This window comes from Cavia porcellus, unplaced genomic scaffold (genome assembly GCF_034190915.1).
Source record: "Cavia porcellus strain 051 isolate PalLab524CR breed Dunkin Hartley unplaced genomic scaffold, mCavPor4.1 scaffold_33, whole genome shotgun sequence".
NCBI lineage: Eukaryota > Metazoa > Chordata > Mammalia > Rodentia > Caviidae > Cavia > Cavia porcellus.
This window is the reverse complement of record NW_026947516.1, coordinates 5,126,281-5,147,133: the sequence shown is the minus strand read 5'-3', so window position 1 is coordinate 5,147,133 and position 20,853 is coordinate 5,126,281. Positions and strand designations below refer to the sequence as shown.

At 41.6% G+C, this 20,853-nt stretch overlaps 1 protein-coding gene across 8 annotated transcripts in view; it reads left to right on the top strand.

Moving 5' to 3' along the window:
• LOC100714079 (patatin-like phospholipase domain-containing protein 4) overlaps window positions 1–20,853 on the top strand; it is a 50,768-nt gene that overhangs the window by 17,309 nt on the left and 12,606 nt on the right. For all 8 annotated transcript variants that reach the window (XR_010045369.1, XR_002789505.2, XR_010045368.1 and 5 more), the window contains exons 5-6: window positions 5,109–5,174; window positions 19,525–19,677. Coding sequence is in view for 5 of the 8 variants with exons in the window: in XM_063242725.1 (XP_063098795.1) it covers window positions 5,109–5,174; window positions 19,525–19,677 (219 nt within the window). In the remaining 3 variants the exon portion in view is untranslated. The remainder of the gene's footprint in view (window positions 1–5,108; window positions 5,175–19,524; window positions 19,678–20,853) is intronic.

Sequence of the window (20,853 nt, the reverse complement as noted above, 5' to 3'; positions counted from 1 at the left end):
ACTTGGCCACATCATTTTCTAAACAACCCTTTTGTATAACAAGTGATACGTAGAGCCAGTCAGAACGTGTGTGGAATATGCACTTGCCTTTTATTTTATTGTTATATTTAGTGAGAATAAACAAAAATCAAACCAAGGGCTTTACACGCATGCTATGTTTCAAGGGCTGCACCCAGTGATGAGCTAAAAAAGCTAGGTCCTTGTTTTCTTTCCTTGCATGCTTAGCAGTAGACCTGGTCGCTGACATATGCCTGTTTTTTCAACTCCCCGGGACCCCTCTTCCTGAATCCACATGTTTTGTACAATGAGGTTTACTCACACGGCAGCCAAACAGTGAAGTGGAGGTCCAAGTTACCAATCTGCCTCCACAAGGTTAGACTTTGACATTTTTGTCAGCCAAATCAGTAGGTGACATAATGCTTTGGTGAAGGTATCTGGGAATGAAATCATTGGTGCCCTGGGGGGTACATGATTCACCTCCCGGGCACGTGTGCTCGGAAACTGGTGGTGTGGTGTTAACTGGATCGAGGCGTGAGTTTTCAAGCCACTTGATGTGAGTCACCCATTAGGCCCTCATGCAGGCTGGGTATTTCCAATCAGTATGAAACCGAGAAAAGACCAGCAGAAAATCTGTAGACCAAAAGCAGCCTCAAAAAAAAACAGGCAGTAATCAAACCAGAATGGGTATCGTAGTGAGTCTTGTCATCTTCAGTGTAGTTGCCTATACTCTCAGACTTGATACTATCAATCATAACAGTTTTGAATAAAATCTATAGATACCAAACAGCACTCAAACAAACCAGATTTATCTAAGATCAGTCAGGATAAAACAGTGTAAGTCATGCAGGGCTCCAGATTAAGTTAATAGGAAATTAACGATAATTACTGTGCTATATCCTGATGTTTTGGGGATAGCTCTCTGTGCCCTCAAATCTAAGGCAAGTAGACAAACTGGGACAGGATAAAATCTATCTAAGCAGAGCGGTGCTAGTAATAAGGGTTTTAATTCTTCATACACTATTAATGTCTTCTGCCATCTTTTTGAAGACTATTCCTCCCCTTTCATTTCCCCAGGGTGCACTGTGCACTCATGTGTTTATAGGAATATGTTTTGTTTTGTCTTGCTTTGTTTGTTTCTCCCTCTAATATAGAAAAGATAGAAATACATGTTAAGACTCATGCATGTGTAGAACCTATAAACAGTTTATCAGAACTGATCTCATGACACAGGATGAAATGAACAAATACTTTGAAGAAAAAGAGACACTACAGGACCCAGTGCTGATCCCGGAGTGTCATGATGTGCAACCCAGCAATAGTATTACTCTTTGTTCAGAGTGATTTTAGCCTGCTTGGGTTTGTTTAATCTCAACGTAAATGGAGATCTGGATAACTGCATGTATGTTTAAGTGTATAGGATTGATACCCGTATTACTAAGTTTTTGTTGGATAGCTGAACAGAACCGTTTGCAATCTCGCTGTTAGAATCCCCACTTTATATGCTACACCTCAGTATCTTGAATAACTATTTATAAGAGTACAATCTGTAATCATCAACCAACGCAAATTTGAATATATTCCTCAGTCAGGTGATTTCTAAGCTCAGTGATAAGAACAAGTGACTCAATACAAGGGAAGCTTAATCCCACTCTTCCTCGGTTTCAGCTTAATTGTTTGTTGTCTGGACTTTCTTGGGTGTATGCCCAGTAGATGCCAGTCGTACTCAGCTGCTGTGTCCTCAGGCAGTAACAGATGCATTGCTGGGCGCGTTAGCCCCTAAAATGACAAGCACTCTGTGGCTGCATTGAGGTTTATTAGGGAGAGCAATTTCACCAGAAATACTGCCTATCACCTGAGCTGAAAGCAGAAGTGGTCTTATCGTGTCAATCTTTACCTCCTTCCTTACAAATTCCTATTACCCTGCAAGCAGACAGCAGTAAACAACAAGTTTTAAAAAAAAACACGCTTATTCCCTGGCTATCTAGAGCTAATTTTCGCCCTGAACTTAGTTTGATGTCCAAATGATCAGTCCGTAGAAAGCAACGGTAACCTCTGACAAGAACAAATAACATCGATCTGGAGGAGTGACAGGTATTTTCCAGGTTGCTGCACTTTTCATATCATGCAGGAGGATTCTTACTGTTATTATCTGCAGGAAAGTAATTGGAAAGCTTGCTTTAATCCAAATACCTCACCACCGTTCCAAGGAGTAAATTGTGAACTTCTTATACTTTGACGTGTTAGAGGGAGTCAAAGTTCTGATTCTAAAGGTAGTGATTATTTTGTAGGGCACATATATCTGCAACATAATGAAATAAATCTCTGGTCCTTCATAAACTTACAGGCCTTTAAAGTACTGTAATAATTTCACCATACTGTACCTTCACAATATGCACACCGTATACAGATTGTTTTGCTGATCACCAAAGTGCAATCTAGCCTTTGCGAGATAACTTCATTAAACAGCTATGCAGTGCTTGCAAAAAGATATCTGGAGCCTGGGATTGCATTTATTTATTTTTAAAGGAGTAGCCATTTGATGATAAGGCCAAATTCAGCAAGTGAGAATACCCTTCCTCTGAATAATACCAGCTGCGGGGTTCATTATTGCTACCAGTGGGCCATCGAGGTTGGGATTCAGGATGCTTGTTTCTTCAGCTAATCACCTACAGTGGCTCCTGATCTTGTTTTACCTCTTTGTGGCGTGAGCAAGATACATATAGTGTCACGCTGTTCTGTCCTGTCATCTATTAAAACTGAGGTTTTCGAGCCAGGCATGGTGGCACACGCCTATAATCCCAGCACTTGGGAGGCGGAGGTTGGGAGGATCGAGACCAGCCTGGGCTGCAAAGTGAGCTCAAGGCCAGCCTGAACTGCATAGTGAGAACCCCTCTCAAAAAAGACAAAAAAAAAATTGAGATTTTTCAGGTGAATGCCTTACTACTAGTGTTGGAGTTGAGTCTTGGGAGAAGGTTGATGAATTTTGTGGAAGGTTACTGTACATTGCAGTGAATAAATAAATTGATTAATAAACTGGTTAAAGGAGATGCTTTACCCTGGGAATCAGTGGTACAAATTAGTGTGCATTCTGTGTTTCTGTAAGTAAATTAAATGAGACAGACCTGGGTAAAACTCATCAAAAGACCAAAAAAAAAAAAAAAAAAAAAGAAAGAAAGAAAGAAAAACAGTCACCAAAGTAGCCTGACTTGTGTATGTTGACTGATTATTTCAGTTAGTTTTCTCTTAGCTGGATATTCTGACACCAGCAAATTTAAAAGGAAAAAGTTTATTTTAGCTCATGGTTTGTAGAAAGTTTGAATGCATCGTGGACTGGCTCCAAGACAGGGTGCCATGGCAGAGGAGAAACAGTCCATGGCATGGCAGGCAGGAAGTAGCAGAGGGAGCCTCCCTTTCCCTCTTTATACCCATCAGGCTACAAGCCTCTTAGCTGTACCTCTCACACCCAAGGTAGGTCTTCTGGTTCAGTAAACCCACCCAGCAACACCCAGAACTGTGCCAATTTAACCAGAGGATTGATTCCCTTAGTGCACATCCTTAACCCTAATGCCTCATATAGCTGCCTCTTGTAAGTTCATTAGGCTTTGGAAGTACTTCTAGATATAAGGCATTGCACTGGTGAAAATCCATATGAATATATATTTTAAGGGAAAATGAAGTCAAGTCTATGCCACCTGCAGCACTGACAAGTTTAGACATGCTTGGGACTCCCTTTAGCGAGCACCCTGGACAATCCACGTGTGTCTTACTATTAATAAGGATGAGGAGACAAGTTGGGTGACCTCAATTCCCATCAGAGAGAAGGGAGAGATGCTAGCAGGCATGTGCTGGGTATCAGCCCTTTAAAGGGTCCAGTACTCCATCAGAAAAGCACACACCTTGTTCTGCTCATGCAGGAAAAGCCACTTCATGAGGAAGCTCATGCTCTGTCCCAAGTACATTGTCGAGAAATAATCCTGGAAGGAGTGGGTTTCCTGCATCAAGGAGCAAATCAGACGATTTTCCTGTAGAAATTGTGTTATGCTGCTATGTCCTGAATTTGCTGGCAGCTCAGAATAAATAGGCTTTTGAGAACTGATCTAAAAATCCTCCCCATTCTATTGTTTCTTTGGGGGAAATGCCTTCTGAGTTGTAAATAATTTTAAAGGAATGATTTATAAATCTGTGCTTGGGCCATAATCCACTTCTGAGTAACACATAACGGTTAAAAAAATGCATGAAATCTTTGCCAATAAACAGCCCTAGAATCTTTTGCTGATCAGCTGAAAGATTCTATGTTAAATATTCAGTGTCTTATGCTATGTGTTTTCAAATAGAACACTCGCTAGCGATTTGAAAACTGCATTGCAAAATACAACATTTACATTTCAGAAAAGCTATGGGAAGTCAGCTTTATCTGTTGGAAGGAACAATACTATCCTAAATGACAAGCATTTTGACTTTTTCTTTTCTTTATTTTTTGGAGGGGTACCACAGATCGAACTCATGACCTTGCACTTGCCAGGCAGGCACTTGTACCACTAAATACACCCCAGCCCCATCCCAAATTTGACTTTTTAAGTGGAAGGTAAAGTATGACTGGTGTCTCTACTCATCACGGCCACATTACGTGTGTCCTAACCACGATGCTGGAACATAAACTGTGGCTCTCCCCTTGCAGTAACATGGCGACACATGGAAGGACATCTTTAAAGTGTGGGACTTTGCTCTCCTGTAAAGATCACAGGGGACCAGCGCCTATGATTTTAGTATCTTTTTAGATATTGAAAATGTTTTATTGATTTATTTATTGTCTTTTTGAGACAGGGTCTCATTATGAAGTTCAGGGTGGCTTTGGACTCAGTTTGTAGCCCAGGCTGGCCCCAGACTTAGCAATCCTCTTGCCTCAGTCTCCTGAATGCTGGAATGACAGAAGGGCACCAGCACCCCTGGCTACCATGTTATGTTTTATGATAGAAATATGTGCAGTCGAGCCCTTGAGATATTTGGGACTTGTCCATTTAGTAGGGCTTTCCGGTGAGTGATGTATCAGGTCTGTTATCTGGATGTCAGTGCTTCCATTCAGAAGCTGATGTTTTGTTTTCATCCAGGTCCTCCTGGCTAGCAGCTTTGTGCCCATTTACGCCGGACTGAGACCAGTGGAATACCAAGGACAGGTAAGGTGATCCTAACTAAGAATTTGCCAGAACACCCGCATTTGCCCATTTCCTGTGAAAGATCTAATTTTGTAATCATTGTGGTCAAATCCATTTACAGGTATTACACATAGAAATAACTTCTTCTCTGTAAGAAAAAAGAACATCGAGAACAGGGACTATAACACCTTACCTCCCAGATCATATGAATCAGAATGATTGACTGGATCGCTCTTTTCTTCATCACTGTAAAAATTATTTAAATTTAATTTATACCAGATACTTTTAAGTGCTTATCGGACATACTGACCACGGTCCATCAGTTCTGGCTGTTAATTAGGTCTGTGAGACACAGTAAATATCAGACAGATTGTCTTGCTTACACGCTACAGCAGCTCACACACCAAGTGCCAGACACATGAAGAAAACCAGGTCAAGATGCTCAGTAAGTACCAAGTCCAATGAGTTTCAACACCCCTGAGAAGCAAGGTGTGGCTGTAATGTTTGAAACCAGTAAAAAAAAAAAAGTTGTGTTTCATAATACATCCCTGTCGCAGCTGCTCATGTAGATGCCAGGAACCAAAGCACGCTTTCACAGTGGGAAAAGGCTTTGCACACCTCCTCACCCAATCCCCTAATAGCTCAGGTCTCCTTCCTCCAACCCTGCAGACCCTCTGCTGCCGACAACCCCCTGTGCTTCTCTAAGGTTCTCTGCTCACGTGCAGAAAGCTAAAGTACAAAGACGCATCTGCAGAGAACTCGCCTCACTTGGTCTGGCAGCTAAGGCAGGATGCCAGCCCTTTCTAGGAGATGTAGAAGGAAGCCCCCATCTAAAATCTAACCTCATAGGCAAGGAGAGGATAGAGTTCAGTGGCACAAGTGCCTGTTTGGCAAGCACAAGGCTCTGAGTTTAATTCCCTATATCAGAAAAAATCAAAGCAAAAAAATCTAAGCTCAGTGCTGTCCAGCAGTCTCTTACGCAGCTGCTTATCCAAGCTGTGTTTTGCTAAATGCTAACCCTGGTCTGCTTCTTTCATACTCATTTTTTAATCCAGCATCATTTCTACTTAATATGTACCAGAGAGAGGCATTTCATATTCAGATACTATGTGTGTTTCACACACTGAAGAGACAAAGAATTTACAATACAATACAGGATATGTTTAATACATATGAGACACAGAGATATGTATTTTATCAAATACAGTATGTATTTCACAAATACTTAAATAAATATAGTATATGTCTACCCACATAACGAGCTATGCATTATGTGATCAGCTTTGTTTTAACACATATTTATAATCAAAAACACTATCCACTTGGCATGTACCAGAGCTATGAACTTTATAAACAAATATAGTAGCTTTTCAGCACACATTCAAAATCAAATATATCTGTTTTGTACATTTAAGAGTTACACATTTTATAATCCAATATAGGATCTGTCTAGTGTGTACCAGAAATAGAGATTTTATAGTCAGAGATGTGTGTTGTATAGTCAAATGTTGTATTTGCTTAAGATACACCAAGTATATTATAATCAATCTGGTATCTATTGAATACATATTTATAATCAATATAGTATTATTTAACACATACCAGAGATATGCATTTTATCATCTAAAACACTATATACTTAATGTACCAGAAATATATAGATAGTTGATTATATACTTATAATCAACCAGAATATCTAGTTATGCCAAAAAATACGCATTTTACAAGCAAATATATCATCTACTTAACACATATTTATAATCAAATGCAGTATTTATTTAGTACATACCTGTGTATGGCTTTTATAATGAAATATACTATCTTAACATACACCAGAGATAATTTTGTCTTGAAATATAGCGTCTGTTTTATATGCCAGAGATGAGGCATACACAGTAACTCTTGGGTGCATGAATGCATTTTGGGGGCAAAATTTTGTTTTGTTTCGCGAACTCTGCATGAACACAACCAAAGTCATCTGCTAAATAGGGCAAGGAATCACATTTGCCAACCAAGGACCAAATGTATTTGAAAGCGGACCAATGCCATTTGTTTCATTTGTATGTAACAGGCATATATTTATTCATAAACAAGGACCACAAACTCTTGGAACATACCTTGATACACACACTCCCTCATTCTAAGTGTGAGCATGGTCCTTTGAGTGCCACAGAGGAGCTAATGGGCTCACAGGAAAGGCAGGAACCGACTTTTACACGATGGAAGAAATACCTGCATCACAGTCCTCCAGTCTTCAAGATGCACTTTCCTAGAGACTGCCTTGTGTCTGAATCATCTCTGCATCCCATGTGACTTTCCCCAAGCCAGTTTTCCTGGGACAGGTCATAGAGAGAAAGCTAAGAAGGAGAGAATTTAAATAAGTGGGTGAAGGCCACTTGTTACAGTCAGAAGTTGTAAGGAGAACAATTAGAATCAGAACACAAAATTTGTAATATTATTTAATGATGGTCTCCCAGAGTTAACACAAGAAACTGCAGGAAATCTATCCACAACACCAAAGACACAGATTATGCAGTGAGGGGCCTGGATTCCACAACAATGTCCTGTATGAGTCCAGATAAAAACCCAGAGCTCATGACAGTGCCTCCCAGGAGTCCATCTGGAGGTCCAGAGCCCACAAGAAGGACTAACACCAATCCATTTATGGGTCTGTGCTGGGAAGGCCCAAAGGTCAGTGGTGGAAGCCAGAAGGTCCATGCCAGCGGGGTAAAGGAGCTGTGCTGATGGAATGAGGTTTCTATGCTGGAGCCAAGAAGTCACGCTCAACAAAGACCAGTACTGTCCTGAAAGACACCACAGCCATCCTCAGCGACACAGAGGCCCCAGACTTCTCCAATCATAACAACAGTTGAATACATGCCAGGAAGCCAGTGTGAAGAGTTCATCCTGGAGACCAAGAGGCACACGTCTTCCCCTCCGGAGCCAGGAAGCAATGTTCAATGTGAGGACCAGAGTGTCTCCAGGAGAACCAAAGGCTCAAACAGCAACACGGAGGAGAACCCACAATGCCTCAATGCCTCACCTCTCCTTCTCCATGTCTCCATGCTGGCAACTTTCCTCAGTTGAAGCATCTATGCTCAGCATCATGGTGATGTAATCCAGCTGGTGTTAAATTCTTAATCCATAACACCACCCACACACAAAGATGAGGCTCCCTCAGAGCAATGCTGGCTCTCTGTTAGTCTATTTATTAAACATATGCACGCAGTGGGTTGTTTGTAGTGATGTACCCTCTCTGTGGCCACTTAGAGACAACATATATACTGATATTTTAGTGTCATAAGTAATTGAAATATCAGCTCATGGGCTCTTTTCTAACTTTACCTATTTTAAATTGCATCTCTCAAAGCTAATGCACATTCTGTTTCCAAGAAAAATATTATGTCTTTTGCCGTTTAAAAATTTATTCACACTCTGTCAGGCTTCAACTTCATGGTGATTTTAAAGTATCATTTTCCCTCTTGTTATATGAATAAAGGTCAACATTTACTTTTATGTGTAAAATTTTAATAGACGTAAAGTTGCTGTGAAAATTTACTTTGTATTGTGAACTTTAATTTTATAATGATCGGAGTTCTAAAATGACTTTGACTTCACGGAGCTGTTTTATAATATACTTCAGCCATAAGAAAAATGTCACCATGGTAAAAAAAACAATCCTGAGGAGTTTTCTGAGGTTTTATATTCCTGTGAAGAGGGATGTATTTGTGTGTTTTCTGTTGCTGTCATAAAATACCTGAGGCTGTGTAGTATGTTTATAAAGAGGTTTATGTACCTTACAAGGGTTTGGATTCTGAAAGCCCATGACTGGATAGATGGCTCCAACTCTCTTATCTCCCATGAGGATCTCTCTAGCTGTGACAAAAATGGTGCCCTATCGGAGTTTGTGTAAGAAAAGAAATCACATACTGAGACAAGAAGCTGGAGAAACTCAGAGCACAGGCTTGCTTTTTTATAACCTGCTCAGGCAGGAACTGACTGGGTGCCATGAGAGATGACTTCATCCCCAACAACTTGGCCCCCTCTGTGATCGCTGCCTCTGCCATTTCTCAGATCCCTCCACTGGGGACCAACTTTCCAGCATGGGAATCTTTGGGGCACAGACTCAAGCCACATCCAAACACAGCAAGGAGACTCAGGTCCAAATGTATCAGAACTGGTCACAGGAGCACTGTATTAAGAGGTGGTGACTGAGATGGTGTAGATAAAATGTATGAATGATGTCACAGGGAGAGAGGTTGGACTAAAGCCACAACTGAGTCCTAGAAAGCCAGCATGCTGTGAGACGATCCAAAACGTTTCCGCTTATAAAACTACAAATAGCAGAATCAGGAAAGCAAATCAGGTGGCAGAGGCTGGAAGTTCTTTCCTGATACAACTTGCTTCTTTCTTAGTGATAGGTTCTCAGTTTCTAGCTAGAAGGGGAGCTCTGTAGTCACAGGTTACAAAGTCATAGTTTCGCCTGCAGGTAAGTAGAGCGGGTTATAATTATTGTTGGGCAAAGAGATACAAACGGAAACACTATTGGACATGCAAGGAGGGAAGCTGTATATCAGTGAATAATATGTAAGCTGAATTACTGTGGGAGCAAGAGGGAGGGAAACTTTGTATCTTTCTGGTTGTGTTTTGTTGTTCTTTCCTGTTTCCTGGTAATTAGACATAATGACTGCAGCTGCAACAGTGTTTCCATTGTGAAACACTAGGTCAAAGATCACCAGATAGCTAGGCATGATGCTGCACAACTGTTAATTCCAGCACTCGGGAGGCTGAGGCAGGAGGATCACTGCAAGTTCCGAAACCAGCCTGGGCTACAAAGGGAGCTCAAAACTGCCTGAACTGCATAGAGAGACTCTGTCTCAAAACAGCAAAACACACAAACAAAACACTAACTAGCTGGCAAAGACTAGACCCTGAATCTTTTGGGGGATAGTAGTGTATGTTTAGGGGCTACTTTACCAATCTATTCTCCATATTCTTCTCAAAAAAAAAAAAAAAAAAGACAAGTAAAACTTCTGTTATTATTGCATATACCAGAGTCCAGTAATATCTGCTGTAGGGATTATTACCCTCGACTTTACTGATGTGAAAAAATCAAGATAAGGAGGTATTGATCTAATCATGTGAGTACGAACTGTTCTTTTGTGAGGACTAATAGATTGGTAGTATAGTCATTTTAGCTATCATATGTATGTATTATAAATTTATGTCTTTTTCCTTTTTCCCTTCCTTCGTTCCCTATGTCTATATCTGGTAATCTAAGCAAGCCTTTTGAAGATAACAATACGCAATATTACAACCATTGTTTAATTCCTACCGTCTTGTATTGAAAGCCTGTACTGTCATTGTTTTGGGCTTGTTGTTACCTCTTATGCTTTTTGTGTTTCTTTTCTGAGTCTTTTTTTTTCTCTTAACTAAATAAAATTTTTCTCTTAACTAAATAAAAATATAGGGCTAGGGGTTTAGCTCAGTGGCATAAGAGCCTTCCTGGCAAGTGCGAGGTCATGAGTTTGATTCCCACTACCAAAAAATATAAATTATATGTAGAAGAGAGAGAGACTGATTATTAATCTACACCACTGAAGTTATTTAGCTGAAGTTCTTTCCAAGCACTGATCATCATTAAAGTCTCTATCTGTGTTGTCTCGCTTGGTGCACTTTGACTCTTTTAGGTCTTTTCAAAAAAATATAGACTGCATTTCTTTTTTCTTTCTTTCTTTTTTTTTTTTTTTTCTTTTGTACCAGGAATTGAATTTACAACCGCACACTTGCCAGGCAGATGCTGTGCTGCTGAGCTGTATCCTCGGCAAACTTATTTCCTTTCCATGCCCACTTCTTTTTTTGTTGTTCCCTTTGGTCTTTTAGAGTCTCACTCTGCAGCTCAGGCTGGTCTTGAGCTCACTTTATAGCCCAGGCTGGTCTCGAACTCGCAGTGATCCTCCTGCCTCAGCCTCCCGAGTGCTCGGCTTGCGGGCGTGAACCACCATTCCCAGCTATTCCGTGCTCACTTCTTGCATGTGCCACAGGAAGATAAAGATGCTTAAAAGAGTCTCATAGGAGGAATCAGGGGTTCTGAATTGGATATTCCATTGTTGGGAGCGAATCCTTCTGACCCAAGAAAAACAGCAGGGAATGAGCAGACCGGGGCCAGGCAGGGGAGGGAGGAAAAAGCTGCACACCAGCTCCCTTGACTGTGTCTGCTGTGTAGGGTGCACATCACCGGGGCCTCCTGCGCCGGACCTCAGGTCTCCTGAAAGCCTCAGTCTCCTTTGAGGTTTGACTTGGGAGCCACACACACACCCATCCGGACCTCCACCGCCCCACAGGGCCTTGCGCCCCCTGGGGCCTGAAAACACTCCTTTCTGACCTCCATCCCCAACTTCCCGGCTTTTTGCAAGCTCGAGCCTCTTTCACCACTGGCAGGGCTTCCATGCCAGATCCTTTTCCAGGTTCTTCCCTTTACATTTTCAGGGACAAGGGAACACTGCCTTAAATGTGTGTCTGATGGTGGGTGGAATCCTTCAGTGTATTATAGATGACATACAGATTGCCATCGTGCCGAAAACACCTCATTTTCTAGGTTGTAATGTTTGCATGCAGCTCGGAGGGGGTGATTTGTTTCTTGGCAGGCTGTGATTGTTCTTCTCTAGTAAGAGAAGCTGATGAAGAAAGAGGAGGAACAGAGGCACGAGGGGGCTTGTATTTGTGGCCTGGAATGACAAAGGACAGAGAAGGTGCCATAGCCCAATGGGAGTGGGAGTCAGGGCGCTCCACAACCTTGTCTGATATTTCCCTAAATATATCCACATTTTGTGTCACTGTGTCTGATAGGTATTGAGCACACTGGAGCTTATGAAAAGAGATATGTGAATCTAACCCTACTTAGAAGCATCGTACTTTAATATGATATAAGCATAATTTAAAACACAAATAACAGGCACCGGACTTGGTGACACACACCTGTAATCCCAGCACTTGGGAGGCTGACACAGGAAGTTGCAAGTTGGAGGCCAGCCTGGGCTACAAAGTGAGCTCAAGGTCAGCCTGAACTGCATAATGAGACCCTGTCTCAAACACACACACACACACACACACACACACACACACACACACACGCGTAACTTTATGAACCTTAAACTCTCCCAGTGGTTAAAAGTGGTATGATGGCCAGGCATGGTGGCTCATGCCTGTAATCCCAGCACTAGGGAGGCTGAGGCAGGAGGATTGTTGTGAGTTTGAGACCAGCCTGGGCTACAAAGTGAGCTCAAGGCCAGCCTGAACTGCATAGTGAGACCCTGTCTCAAAAAAGAAAAAATAAATATAAATAAATAAAGAAAAAAGAAAAGTTTTTTCTAATACTACTCCTGTCTCAAAAAAGACAAAATAAATATAAATAAATAAAAAAAGAAAGTTTTTTAAAATACTACTCCACTCTCCTACATTATTTTAAAAACTTCTTTAGGTATGTGTAGCTTTATCATTTAAGACTAGTTTTACCACTTACATATACTAGATGCTCATTAATAACTGAATAAATGAATAAATGGAAATAAACTGAAATTAAGACTTTCTTTACAATGAATGAATCCTTTTTCTGTTCATCTGAAATCCTTCCAGGGATGGAATGCCCGGGAGGTGTGCGTGCTATTAGACCGCGTTTTCACAGATTCTTCTCATCAACTCCGAATGAGGAGAATTTCCAAAGGAGTTTCCAGTATATTTTTAAAAAGCATTCATTTTGGCAAGTGATTAAATATCAAAAGAGGATTATTGCCGGGTGTACCATACGCATATCCAAAGAAAGGTGGTGGGATTCTGTGTTGTTTTTCTGGGTAAATTCCCAGTGATATTTTGATTCTATAAATATTACAAGAACACGTACTGAAAGCTGTCACTTTATCTCACCCCCCCATTGAAACTTGAAACTCGGTGTGGTGGATTGCTGCTGCTTTATGATTGTTGACACAGCAGCTGGAGAGTGAATGGTGTTACCTTGTGATCACACAGTTACAACTGTAGTCCTTCAGCTCTCCCTCACTGTGACTTTTCTCCTGGAAGCATAGCTGGATCACCACACAGCAGACACAGCGGCTGGGCTGGGGACCAGCCGCTGGATTAGAAACTGTGTGTCAGTGTATACTTCCTTGCAAATAAGAGACTTCTGTTTTCCAACCATTTTAGATGTTTTTGCATCGTCTACTTAGTTTTTCGAAACAAGGCGTCTGTCCTCTAGGGAATGTCTTTTTGCAGTATTTACAGAGGCTCAGCCACTAAATGGCTTTTGATTTTTGAAGTCGCTATTTTGGATCAACTTTTAAAAATTCAAAACTGTCAATAGTGTATCAAGAGCATTAATTTAGCAGAATTCAGTGTACAGCAGTTTTTCTCAACCTGTTTTTTTTAAATCTTATTTCCAGTTCATGTCCTTTGATTCTAAAACCTTACCTGTCTTTTCTCCTCTTCTATTTTTCTTTAACTTGTGGGGAAATCTGAACTATATCCTGGGAGATGGATTCACATTCTTTTCATATATATTCTCTCTCTCTCTCTCTCTCTCTCTCTCTCCCACCTTTCTCTGTCTCTCTCTCTCTCTCTCTCTCTCTCTCTGCCTGTCACTGTTTTTCTCTTTCTCTGTCTCTTTTTCTGTCTGTCCATCTCATTCTCCCTGTCTGTCATTCTGTCTGTCTCTCCCCCACACCCCTCTCCATTTTAAGAATAGCTAAGCACCTCCATTCTGCTTGGTATGACTATTTGTAGCCTGTTTCATGGAAGCTAAGAAGATAGATTTGCAAATGTAAAATTATTTTTAAGCCTCATGTGCTTCTCCATATTTAAATTTCTTCCTCACTGTACAGAAAGCAGTGCTGATTTCCCTGCCCCACTGGGAATCACTCTGTTTTATGATGTGTGAAGAAGAATATGAATCGTAGTGAAAAGACCAGTTCGACCCACTTTTGCGTCCATGCTGTACACCAGCAGATACTTTGTTTTCTGAAATATTTCTGAAGAGCATCCTGTAGTAAATACCTCGGGCACTGTAATGTGTAATTTCCATCTTTCCACTTCCTCAGCCATGCATGCTGTTATAGTGGAAGGAAGCCATTAGCAGTCTGTAAACAAAAGCACATAGCAGTGTGTCAATAAAACTTTATTTGCTGAAACAGACAGTGGGCTGTGGCTTACCAGCCCCTGACCTACAGCAAGGAGACCTACAAAATAACTTCCCCTTGTAAAATGAGGGAACTGATCTATAGTATTCCCTTGTTCTAGAAGATTCATTTAAAAGTAGATACCTGAAATCATGTCTATTACCCAGCCCTATTTTTATCGTTTTCCTGTTTGCTCCATCATATCAGAATTAATTTGCCATTCTGTGTTTTATGCCATAGTGGGTTTACGATCCTCCTGCCTCAGCCTCCCAAATACTAGGGTTATGGGTGTGTGTCACTACACCTGAATCCTTTATTAAGTAAAATAAAGGTTGCTCCAACACAAGCACCGAGACACTGCAAGAGTCAGTTGATCTGCAAATAGACACACTTACTAAGTGATTGCCACAATATGCCACTTGGATACCCTGGAAAATGGATGTTTATAGCCTGGGCAAAATGGAATTGGACATCTTAAGTTTTTGTCGCACTACTCAAAATGATTCATGCATTAAAATTTATGAATTCTTTTATTTCTAGAATTTTTCCATTTGACATTTTTATGTATAGTTGTTAGTATATAGTTATGACTTGTTAGACCTTGGGTAACTGAAATATCAGAAAAAGAGGCCAAGGATAGATGTCCTTCCTACCCAATAGAGTTTGTTCTTTTTGATTTTGTTTGGTTTTGCACACCTGGGGATTTAACCCAGGGCCTTGTGCCGAGATACCTCTCCACCTAAGCTCAAACTTGAGATCCTCCTGACTCAGCCTCTCAGTGTTCCGGGATTAAAGTTTTGAGGGATCTTGTAAAGATTCAACTAATGATAAATGGGGAATCAATTCTAACTGATTTATAAATCATTAGGTCTTGCACTTCAGTGTATTTTAAGTTTTGATTTAAATGACTTGATACCATTGTTTGAATTCATAAAGCATGTTCTTAATAGACACCCATGACATATTAGAATGTAGAATGCAAAAATTAACAGACGCTAACAGATCAAGAATCCAGTCTATTGGTTTTCAGCAGGTGTCTTTATGGGTGACTCCATGGATCCTGGTTTGCAGTTCTGCAACCTTGGAAAACCCTCGTGGTGGACACTGCCTCAGACTGGCATGAGTTTCCTTTTCTATGGAGCAATTGTTTGCTGATATCTCCCTGGACTCAGGCTGCCATGGGGAGCATGCTTACAGTAGTGCCAGAGGTTAGACAAGAGTAGTTGTATGACCAGTAGTATTTACTAGAGGGGAAAGAAACTCCCAGAACTACTAGATGTCTGATGTGTTCTATAAAATCATATTCTATAAAATCAAAGAATGAATTTGAGGAACAATGGAAGTTAAGAGCAGAGTATATTTATTGAGAGAAAGAAAGCTTCTGTCAGGGAGAGAGGGAGACAGAAGGGGTCCTGAGGTGTTTGCCCATGCCTCTGTCTTTTCTAAGGACTTTTATAGCACAAAACCATGAGATGAGATGGGTCCAAGATGGGGAAAATATGGAAACTCGCAAGGTGGGCATGAGGTGGAACAGAACTGTTAACTGTTCGGGTAAAATTAACCAAATCAGGGACAAATTGCGAAACACATGCTTAAAGAGCTTTCTGTAAGGGGTTTAGGATGGTGGATTGTGGCTTCCTCACGGTGATGCATACCTATTTAGAATATCAATCCCTGATGTTTATACTTAGGGTATGCTTGCATTTATTTTGCCTTTTGTCTTGAGATCTGGTCTGCAGCAAAGGTGTCTGTCTCCTCAACGCTGCAGGTATTTGGCCTTCTGCACTGGCTCTGTTGAGGGCCCAACCCTGAGTGCCTAGAATATTTCTAACTCAGCTGCCTGTAACAGCATCAAGTCACAGTAACTATTGGACAATGCAGAGTTTGATTTTTAAACACATTTGGCCCTGGAATTTTTATATACTTGCCCACACCGATCTTTCAGGTTGTAGTACCGTGAGATAAAATCAATAAATACCCATCCCAGCTCTGAAAGAGAAGACCTGGAGTTGTTTACATAAGGATGAATTTGGAATCACGCAGAAGCTCATGTCAGTAGCTCTGACCATGTAGGATGCCACCGAGGAGGCCAGAAAGTGGAAATAATTTGCAGAACTATGTGGGCAAAGGCCAGAGAATTTATACACTGAAATACTGAACATGCATGAGTTTACACTATCAGCAGAACACATGGTGTAAAATGCTTCCAGCTTTAATTGGAGGTTGAAGAATATTTGTAGCCCTGATTATTCCCAGCAGTGTTACCCACAGGAGTGTGCGGTTGGTTGGTTGTGCTTGTGAGAGCATCAGCTAGGAGACTGGCAGAGCTGGTGCTTTCCGACGCTGTGGGTCACAGAGGTGCTGGGATCATCACAAGTGTAATCAAGACGTGTGCTAAGCTGTGTGTTTTCCCTCATCATTTATCCAACCGGAATAAGCTAACGAGAGATTACAGGATTGGTGGAGGCGGGGTGAGGGAAGAAGAGGATTTTCAATTCCTTCTAACACCAGTCATTAACCCCATAGTAAATTAGAACACTTTTCAATTTAATGAGCCAAATTACCCTTCTTTTCATTAAGCTGAACAAGTCAGATGAGCTCTTTACTTACGGTCATGTGGCCTATCTTTAGTTCTCTTTGATGAAGCAGAGGTGAATTTTTTTTTTCTTTTTGCAAAGCATTTTCCTCGTCCAGAATTCAGTATTCATATCTAAATGTGGGGTGGGGGCAGCAAAGAAGCACTGGGATAAAATTAGGTGCTATGGAGCTTTTAAAAGTTTTTTGGCAAACTTCTTTTTCATGGTTTGTATTCCTGTAATCTGCTTTCTCTCATATATCATATATATGTATATATGCAAAATAACACAGACATGTAAAATATATGTAAAATAGCACAACCTCTGGCAGTGTTATAGTATACATAAATAGCACATATATGTATATGCTCCATACATGTATTCATATGCACATGCTTGCATACACTTGGTGTATGTATATGTACACCTTTTGGTAGGTCTATATAACATCATTACAATGTGTATTATGTTATATTGAAAATAACGCTAATATACAAATTTTCTCGACCAGTTTTGTTTTAATCAAACCTATGGACGCTTTCTCCTCTACCAATATTTGATTCTGTCAAGAGAAATTTTCTACCCATCCTTTGAGCTGACTTTCATTCTGCCTTTACACGTGGCTGTCTAGCCAACGCCTTTGTAAGGGATTACCAAACACATCATTTCCTGTGTTATAAGTTAACAATAAAGAAGGAAATAAAAGAAGAAAAAAATGTTTTAACTGAGTGAAGTACATTCACATTGACCTGTTTTGCCTTCCTCCCTCCACCTTTGTGCAATTTTATTAAAATAAAATTTAAAGCACTACCAGTTTTAAAAATAGCCATTTTAAAATTGTGCATTAACCTGTTCAAACAACAGTCCGTTTGCAGACTTCCCTGACAGTCTCTTTGTGAGGGCGTCTCAACCAACAGCAGATGTTTCTTCTGTTGGTTTTTGTATCACGTCACCTGGGACATAATTCTGATGGCTTGGAGGACTTGAGCACCATTTCTGTGTGGCAGTGTTTACAGCTCCAGCTGTGTGGGCTCCTGGATGCACTGAGAATCCTCATGATTGCGAAATTTAACATGAGGAACATCGTCTGTGTGTTTCTTCCTGTCCATGTTCGTCACAGTACAATTGCTTAGGTGAAGGAGTGGAGGATGCCTTCCCCTTAAGTATCTGTTATGGATTAAGAACTGGTGGTCAACTTAACACCAGCTAGATTACATCAGCATGGCACAGCATTACATCAGCATAGAGGCTCCCCCTAAGGAAAGTTGCCAGCATAAATAGGTGGAGAAGGAGAAGGAAGGAGTTAAGGCATTGTGGGTTCTCCTACAAGTTGCTGTTTGAGCCGTTGGTTCTCCTGGAGAAGCTCTGGTCCTCGCATCAAGCATTGCTTCCTGGTTCCAGAGGGGAAGACGTGTGCTGCTTGGTCTCCAGGATGAACTCGTCATGCTGCTTCCTGGCAGGTACCTGACTGTGCTTGTCATCAGAGGAGCTCCGGGGCCTCCATGTCACTGAGGATGGCTGTGATGCCTTTCAGGACAGCCCTGTTGTGAGTGTGACTTCTCAGCTCCAGCATAGGATCCTCATCCCACCAGCACAGCTCCTTCACCTGACTGGCATGGACTTTCTGGCTTTCACTGCTGACCTTTGGGCCTTTCTGGCTCGGATCCGTAAAACAGACTGGTGTGAGTCCTTCTTGTGGACTCTGGACTCCGGTTGGACTCATGGGAGGCATTGTCATGAGCTCTGGGACTTCATCTGGACTCATATGGGCTGTGGGATTTAGGCCCTTGACTAACTATTCTGTGTCTTTGGTGTTCTGGGTTCATTTCCTGCATTTTCTTGTGCTAACTCCCAGTGACCATTATAAAAACAATATAAACACGTAACCTGATTCTAGTTGTTCTCTGCACAACCCCTAACTACAACAGTATCCTCTCTCTGTTTCTTTCTGTCCTCTTCCCTTCCCTCCCCGAGCCATCACCCTTTGTGGGTCAGTGGAGAGTACAGAACCCCTTCTGAGAAAGCTTATACCCAGCACCTACCTTTCTTCATGGCTTTGGAACACAACCCCTGTTCTGCGTACACGGGAAACACTTTGCCCATAGAGGAATTTCTGGGTGTTCTATTTATTTTCAGCTTTGCTGAGCAAAATGACAATTTCTGATTCTTGTAAAAATAGGACCTCTCATGCTCAATTCAGCCGCACAGATACTAAAATCAGGACCTCTGCTGGTGGCGGGTGTTTTGTTCAGGGTCACCCGTAAACCGAACTTTCCACTTGGATTACCCAAGAAATCCCACTCTGATATTGCATGGCTCCTAAGACATACCCCATGCATGCTACACATTCAGGACCATGTTAAGTGGCATAATCTAACTTTTCAGCTGTTGGAGAGATCTCCTGATTCTGCCCAGAATTCCTATTATCGTGGTAAGAGATGGGGGCACAATGACTTGTTTTGCTCCCAAAGTAGCTAGCTCCCCAGCTGGATGAGCCCACAGAAATGGTAAATTTAGGAGGACCCAGAGCATGCATCTTAATACCAGGAGGGAACCTGCTCACTGACAAAGCCACCCCCACTTCTCTTCAACTGGGACCTGTGCTGATGTTGGACCTTCTTTTCCTAGAAATGGGTGGACGGAGGCCTCACTAACAGCCTTCCCATCTTGCCTGTGGGCCGCACAGTGACCATCTCTCCTTTCTGTGGACGACTGGACATCTCTCCCAAGGACAAAGGGCAGCTGGATTTGTATGTTAACATCAACAATCGGGATATCATGGTGAGCAGTGGCCTTTGGAGACTTTGGCCAAGTCCTAATCCATTGAGGTCTCCTCAGAATCCAACATGCATCCTCTACACACTGGAAGCTCATGGATCATTTTATTGTGCACATTGTATTGCTGAATACCATGTTTTCCCATACTTTGCAGCTCAGATCATGCGTGGGGATTTGGTTCTTTGCCATTGTCAGGATGCAGGTTCTTTGCAGCCAATCAGCTCTCAATTTCTATAGCTTTTTCCTTCTTCTTTTTCACATCTGTAAACAGTGCAATGTCAGAACAACTTAACTCATTTATTTAGTTAGAAAGATGGAGATAATGAAATATAAAATCATACGAGAGAGAAGGAGGGACTCAAATGAACAGTTGACATAAAAATATTGATTCCCTTAGCCTAGTCTATTGGATGTCAACATGGAGCAATAGCATATCCCAGAACTATCTGGTGATGTTCAGGGTCCTTTTGGGTTGTCACATCTGGGTACCACTACGGGTCTCTCCTGTAGTGAGGCCAGGGATACTGCAAAATCTGCTGTAGTGTCCAGGGCAGCAGCCATCTAAACTTGCTGGCCAGAAATATCAACAGTATCAAGGCTGAGACGCCCTCCACTGATCTTTTGTGTGGAATCACTTTTTAATGATTTTCCTACTGACTTTCAGATATTGCTAATTATATCTGTAATAAAGTTTAGCATATGTCTTAGTTACTTCTCTCTCCTGCCGAGGCAAAGTACCCAACACAAAATGCAGGAAGGAAAAGTTTATTTAGCTCACAGTGTGCAGAGGTTTCAGTCCATAATCAGCTGGCTCCAAGACAGGGTGGCATGAAACAGGGGCTACTGTTCAAAGCAGCAGAAGACAGCAAAGCCACAAGAGAGAAAGGAGAAGGCTCTTTTCCTCCCTTATACTGAAAGTAGGCTCTGCACCATAGGCCAGGTCCTTTACACCAACTCCCTGACCTCCTGCACAAGCTCAGGATGTTTACAAAGTGTGGTCCCTCGCCCCCTGCTGAGTCATTTCATTAAACTTCTAAACCTGTCAAGTAGACACAGCAACAACATCCCAGAGCAGTAAGGTCTCATCCTCCACACCCCACGGTGTAGAACTTGGCTAAGCTTCCAAAGTCCTCAGACTGACAGGGTATATCCGCCATGACAGCACACATGCGCAGCTAA